Source organism: Dipodomys merriami, unplaced genomic scaffold, assembly GCF_024711535.1.
Source record: "Dipodomys merriami isolate MVZ:Mamm:240054 unplaced genomic scaffold, mDipMer1.0.p SCAF_128, whole genome shotgun sequence".
Lineage (NCBI taxonomy): Eukaryota > Metazoa > Chordata > Mammalia > Rodentia > Heteromyidae > Dipodomys > Dipodomys merriami.
The window spans coordinates 88,723-95,819 of NW_027202582.1; the positions used below are offsets into that span (position 1 = coordinate 88,723).

Consider the following 7,097-nt stretch of genomic DNA (forward strand, 5'->3'; position numbering starts at 1 on the left):
CTTTAACAAACTGCAAAAACAACTACCATGCAATCTAGTGCTACCACTCTTGGACATTTATTCAAAAGGATGTATATGAGACTATTATGGAGGCCCCTATATGCTCATATTCATGGAAGCACTATTCACAAGGGTCAAGCTATCAATACTACTCCCAGGCCATGAATGGATCAAGAAAATGTATGTATCATGAATGTTATTAAGCTAAGAAAAAGAATGAAATTACATAATTTCAGAGATTGATGGAACTGGAGATCATCATATGAAATGAAGTAAGCCAGGTTTAAGAGTAAAAAGTTCACATGTTTTCTCTCATATGTACATGCTAGACCTAAAATAAGCATATATAAACACATATAAGATATACATGTTACATATAATAATTATATTTATGTAAATTATATAATTATAATTACATAATTTAGATAAATATAGAATTTCATTGGCTGCTTCAGCCAATGAAAAAGCTTCCTTATTCCAAGCATATAAATACCCTTGTGTGAAAAATAAAAATTAGCAACTTGATCAGAATCCTTGTCTTGCTGTCATTCTTCGTGTCTCTTGTCCCTTCATTCCTTCTCACTTAGGTTCACTGCCCTCGTTGAAGTCCTGTGGGTCTCGCTTAGGTTCACTGCCCTCGTTGAAGTCCTGCGGGTCTCGCTTAGGTTCATTGCCCTCGTTGAAGTCCTGCGGGTCTCGCTTAGGTTCATTGCCCTCGTTGAAGTCCTGCGGGTCGGGACAACTAGCGCCCAATGTGGGGCACGAGCCTCTGACTAAGGAAGGAACGCAGTCCTCCGGGAAAACTTGGCCAAGTAGAGTCCAAGATGGCCTCGACAGACCCCCAGAGAGACAAATCCAGGAAGAGAGTGGGGACGGCGCATGGTGAGTGACCCACTATGGGAGAAGCAATTCGTCACATGATCTATTTCTGTCAGACCTCAAGGAGGCATTGAAGACCTGGGGAATGGGGGTTAAGAAAAAGGATTTAGAATTATTTTTCTCATTCATAGAGGACGTGTGTCCTTGGTTTCCCTTTGAAGGAATCATAGATGCAAAAAGATGGCAAAGAGTAGGAGATTGTTTAGCAGATTATTATGAAATCTTTGGTTCAGAAAAGGTTCCTGCTACCGCCTTTTCCTATTGGAATTTGATTAATGAAGTTTTAAAATGTTCTCTATTTGATAGTGGAATTTTAAAACTTGTAAAAACGGGAGAGGAGGTTCTCAAACATGCCTCTTGGCCCCCCTCGGCTTGCCCATCCGTTGTATTAGATATGCCTGCTGGTCAATTTACTGAAAATCCCTTCATTTTGTGGCCCGGCCCTTCAAGGGCCCACTGCCCCTCCAGATCCAGATGTTTTTTCTCTCCCCCCTTTACCTAACCTGGCCCCTTTACATAAGTGTCCCGACCCACAGGACTTCAACGAGGGCAGTGAACCTAAGCGAGAACGAATGAAGGGACAAGAGACACGAAGAATGACAGCAAGACAAGGATTCTGACCAAGCTGCCAATTTTTATTTTTCACACAAGGGTATTTATATGCTTGGAATAAAGAAGCTTTTTCATTGGCTGAAGCAGCAGCAGGGTGCTTGCTTAGGGCAAGGTGAAAAGGTGGTCGCTAGTAGCTGCAGGGTGTTTACTTGGGGCAAGGTGAAAAGGTGGGATTCTGTAAACTCAGCCTCAAGATGTTCCAGTGAGATAGTTGGCTCCCAACACAGGAGGCCCTTCAACATAGGCGAGAACACCTCCAACTTTTAAAAGAACTGCGGTCCGTGATTATGAACACCTCATACTGGCCTTGGCCAATACGCCAACACCACCTGATAAAATTAAGGTTAGATCACACCATCAATCAGTTCTCACCTTTCCAGTAACTCGGAGCCAGACAGATAGGACCTCAGAGGGTGAAGAGGACGAATCAGAAGAGGAGGAAAAAGAAGATGAGGAACAGGATACTGGGGATGAAGAGGAACAACCCACCCAGGGAAAAGGCCAACAAGAGTATAAGAGGCTTAGCCTCTGGTTTGTTGAAAAGCTTAAAAATGCATGTGCCCAATATGGCCCGACTGCCCCTTATACATTAGCCTTGTTAGAAAACCAAAGTGCGCGCTGGCTCACCCCTAATGATTGGAAGTTTCTGGCCCGTGCCACCCTTAGTGGGGGTGATTTGGTTTTATGGAATGCGGACTTTAAGGAACAATGTAGAGAGACCACGCAAAAAAAAATTTGGCTAAAACATCTTCAAAAACCTGGACCTATACTAAACTTTTGGGAAATGCGCCCTTTGATACCAATGCTAAACAGGTGCGCTTTCCTACCGGACTTTTGGCACAAATTCAAAATGCTGGCCTTTATGCTTGGGAGCGTCTCCCTCAAAAGGGATTGGCTACTACTTCCCTGACAAAAGTTAGACAGGGGCCAGATGAACCCTACAGTGACTTTGTCTTGTGGCTTAACTTGGCTGCAGAAAGTAAACAACCTGGTCACTTCACACATGAATGTCCCTTAGGCAAACAAAGCCAAGGGGCAATGCCCTCCCAAGCTACATGTAGACCACTCCCTGCCACTCTTTGACTTTTAGATCAAGAACAAGCGGCCACAAGGTGGCTGCCAGAATGCTTGATAAAACAGGTGAATGGCTTATCACAACCCAGGGGAAACCTTCCGGCCCTGCCCAGGATGATGCCTTTTCTTTTACAGATGCAGCCAGAACTCCAGATGTGGACCTTCCTGTTTGAATTTATTAAATAACAGATTAATCTCTTGGCTTCTAAGCCCATACAGGTTCATCACCATAGCCTTGATATGGCGGACCAAGGCATTGAGATCTAGGATTTACCCTAGGCTTTTAATTAGTGTTTCGTCATGAGCTTGTTCCAGTGGGAACCCCCCCTTCCTTTTTCTTATTCAGAAAACCCTTCTCCTTATTCATAACTCCTGACCACTCAACGGGCAAGACCTATTGCGCCCTTGCCATAAGAGATAGGTTCGCCCCTCCTCTTATAGGTCCCCTCCGCTTGGGGGAGGATGCACCTATCGGAGGAAGAAAAAATGCTCAAATCAAGGGTGCAGGTAAGACTGCAGGGGGATGGATCCGTGAGATCCCCAAACCCAAGACCCCTGAGTGGCAAGCTCTGGTGCATGACAGTTGGCATGCATACCCACAAGCCGTCTCCTCAAAAAACATGCCAGGGCCTGTAAAATTCCCATCCCCGAGTGAGGATGCTCACTTGGGAGCAGAAAAAAACCCTGGGCCCTTAGAGGAACAGAGCCTCTGTCACCCCCTTAAAAAGAGCAGCCAACAATTGATGGTCAATTTTCTAAATAAGAAAGGGGGAGATGTTGGGAGCCAACTATCTCACTGGAACATCTTGAGGCTGTTTCACCTTCTCACCCTGCCCTAAGTAACGACCACCTTTTCACCTTGCCCTAAGCAAGCACCCTGCAGCTGCTTCAGCCAATGAAAAAGCTTCCTTATTCCAAGCATATAAATACCCTTGTGTGAAAAATAAAAATTAGCAGCTTGATTAGAATCCTTCTCTTGCTGTCATTCTTCGTGTCTCTTGTCCCTTCATTCCTTCTCGGTTAGGTTCACTGCCCTCTTGATGTCCTGTGGGTTGGGACATCACACCAGCTTTTTACAGGCTCATTGAAGGAAAGTGTCTATGGACTTTCCTTCCCAGACTGGGGTACAACTTTGATCCTCAGATCTCAGTCTCCTGAGTAGCTAGGAGTATGAGTCACCATACCTGGCTTTCAATGTCTTTCTTTTGGGTTTTATAGCTTTCATTCTAGAGGTCTTTAACTTCTTTGGTCAAGTTTAATCCTAAATATTTTAGTTTGACAAAGCCATTGAGAATGAAATGGTTCTTCTGGCTTTTTTTGTAGATGGTTTGTTGTTGTTTTATAGAAAAGATACTCACTTTTTATTTTGTTGATTGTGAATACATCAGTTCATCAGATCCCACTATTGTCTAAGTTTGTACAATACAAATTAAAATTTCTCTAAATGTCTTCTAAAAGATAATTTTCTGCTGAGTGCTGGACTACTATGTAAAGCACAAAGTTAGAGCTCAGCTGAGATTTCTTGACTACAGAAAAGACTATACCATCTGATCAACATCAGAGAGAAAGTGCAATGACACCTACCTGTCTGAAAGATGGCCAAATATCAGACCTCCCAGCAGTGACCCAATCATAAATACTACTTGAACTATCGATTTGGATGACTGGTACTCACATACTAGGTCCCACTGGAAGAGAAAGGAAGAGAGAGCGGTGTCAGGAGAGTTGAAGCCTTCAGTGGAAACAGACTGTAAGCGCCTTCCCATGAGGGAAAATGTGCTGTGGTACGTGGATCCTGCTTCCTGTCCATTTCCTCTGCAGCCACTCTCCTCTGCCAGGCCACACACCTTCAAATACTCAGCTACTTTCAACTCTTCAGGTTCTGTTTCTGTCTTCAAAGTTTCCATGGCTTTATCTCTCTATTCTTCTCCTCAGATGACCAACTCCATCTGTTGCATGCATTAGCTTCTACACACATTCTGTGTGTGTGTGTGTGTGTGTGTGTGTGTGTGTGTGTGTGTGTGTGTGTGTGTGTGTGTGTGTGTGTGTGTGTGTGTGTGTGTGTGTGTGTGTGTGTGTGTGTGTGTGTGTCCATCCTGGAACTTGAAGTCAGGGTGGGACCTGGGTGCTGTCCCTGAGTTTTTTGGTTCTCTTTTTCTCTAGTCTACTGCTTTTCACTTGAACCACATGCTTTTCAGGTTTTCTTATGGAATTTCCTGGCCTGGATGACTTTGAACCAGGATGCACAGATCTTAGAATCCTGCGTAGACAGGATTATAGGCATAAGCTACCAATACCTGGTTCTATGCATTACTTTGTCAAAATTTTATTTCCTCAGCATTTATGTATGTATGTATGTATGTATGTATGTATGTATGTATGTATGTATGTATGTATGTATGTATCTTGTTGTTCTTGAGGGGCCGGGGCACTCTCCCTGACCTCTTTTGCTCAAGGGTAGCACTCTACAGCTTTGAGTCACAACACCACGTCTGGTCTTCTAGTGGTTAAATAAGGATAAGAGTCTCACAGACTTTCCTGATGAACCATGATCCTCAGATCTCAGCCTCCTGAGTAGCTAGGATTACAGTCCTGAGCCACCAGCACATATATTCTTTAGTTACCATAATGTATAGCATAGAAAGGAGTATTTTAAAGAAAATTGAGTTACCATAATGGAGAGTATATGACAAAAACTCTTCTTTTTCTCCCCCACAGTATAACCCCTGCTTTCACTATATTTGATGTTAGTACAATTTGTGGAGGGGAAGGGCAAAAACAAATCATATAACTAGGGATACAGGTGGACCCATTGCAACAATGAGATGTACAAGTCCTTATCTTGAAAAACGAACTTTACAACTTTGGTAGGGGGCGGGGTGGAGGGGGAGGAATCAGGTCGCGGGTGGTGGGGGGAGTATGGGATGGGATGGGAAGGGAAAACAAAGAGGAGGCAACAATGTTTGATAGGCGGTGTACTGGTTATCTTGCCCATGTAATTGTAACTCCTCTGTATGGTATTCTCACAATGAAAAAAAAAAAAAAACTTCTTTTTTTCCCTAGGAAGAAAGGTTTCCTTTATACTTGGACTAATACAAAGTCTTGTTTGATTTCTTTTACCACTGAATAATTCAACTGAGAAAATAACTCTCATCTGGATACCCATCCATTCAGTTAAAAAGTATACAAATGCTGGGGACTAGATTTATGCCCCAAAGGTTCTGACTAACTTGCTCTGGGTAATAATTCATAATAAGTATTGAGAACCACTGACCTAGGATAATATTTTCCTTCATGGTATTTCCCTTGTTCTTTAAAATTACAACTGTCTTTCTCATTAGAGCAAATTATTTAATAACAGGTGTCTGTTTAGATTGTTTCATTCATGACCTCAGTACTAGTAACTCATCATCGTGGTAGTATAGATGAGCAGTTGCTACTTGCTGAAGGAATAGGAAATACAAATTGCTGACTAATATACTCTGGGGAGAGGGGGGGATTGAATATATAAAGCAAGCCTATTCTCTGTGTTACTGCAAAAACCTTTGAGCAGACACACAGAAGGTTTAAATGGGGTCTCTTACCTCAGTGACAATAGTGGAGTGGAAGTAGCTTTTGTCATACACCCAGCCGTCCACACAGGGCTCTGTTTCTGCCTCACTCAGGTTCCATAAGGTGCTGTTCAGGTGGAGGAGCTGCCATTGGGGATGGACAAAGCGCCGGCACTTCTCTGGCCTGAGGTTGGAGTCGAGTGGGATGGAGATTCTCAGGAGGTCCTCCTGGCTGAGGAGCCCAGTGCCATTGTCAGAGAGCGTGCCATTGTCGAGGATGTGCACCCAGCAGCGGTGCTCAGGCACGGCTGCCGTGAAGTTCTCTAATAGAACATGAGTATATGCTATAAAGCCAGTGATGTAAAAGAAAAGTAGCTGAAGGATCTGGAATCTTCCTAGGACTCCAACATGCTCCAGTAGGACCTCAAAACCCATTGGGACTGAACAGGAAGTCTCCCCCAAGGGGAATGTGAGTGCTGCTATGAGATATATTGAGAGGGGAACACGTTTCCCTCCACTAGCCCAGCAGTGCTGCACTTGTCCCAACTGACTGTCTTCTCATTGGGCCCTGTCTCACCACTCTATGCCTGGGGAAGGAATTTCCTGGTCCTGTGGGTTTGGGCAGCTACATGGCTTTAATAGTTACTGATAGTTAGTAGTTTTGTTGTTTCCAGGAATAACTGTGATCTTTGTACTTCTTATTTAATTTACTGCTTTCATAACCTAAAAGGCATGTGTCCAATGGTCTTGTTTTTTTTTTTTTTTTGCCAATCATGGGGCCTGAACTCTGGGCCTGGGCACTGTCCCTCAGCTCTTCAGCTCAAGGCTAGCGCTCTACCACTGGAGCCACAGCGCCACTTCTGGCTTTTTCTGCTTATGTGGTGCTGAGGAATTGAACCCAGGGCTTCATGCATGCAAGGCAAGCACTCTACCACTGAGCCACTTTCCCAGCCCTGGTCTTGTTTTTTTTCCCCTTCTTCA

At 43.9% G+C, this 7,097-nt stretch overlaps 1 protein-coding gene across 3 annotated transcripts in view; it reads right to left on the reverse strand.

Annotated features, from left to right (window-relative positions):
• LOC138824228 (steroid transmembrane transporter SLC22A24-like) overlaps positions 1 to 6,714 on the reverse strand; it is a 29,004-nt gene extending 22,290 nt beyond the window's left edge. For all 3 annotated transcript variants that reach the window (XM_070017904.1, XM_070017905.1, XM_070017903.1), the window contains exons 1-2: positions 6,150 to 6,714; positions 4,150 to 4,253 (exon numbers count right to left, since the gene is read on the reverse strand). In XM_070017904.1, the coding sequence (XP_069874005.1) occupies positions 4,150 to 4,253; positions 6,150 to 6,551 (506 nt within the window). In that variant the 5' untranslated portion in view covers positions 6,552 to 6,714. The remainder of the gene's footprint in view (positions 1 to 4,149; positions 4,254 to 6,149) is intronic.
• Positions 6,715 to 7,097: the final 383 nt, after the last annotated feature.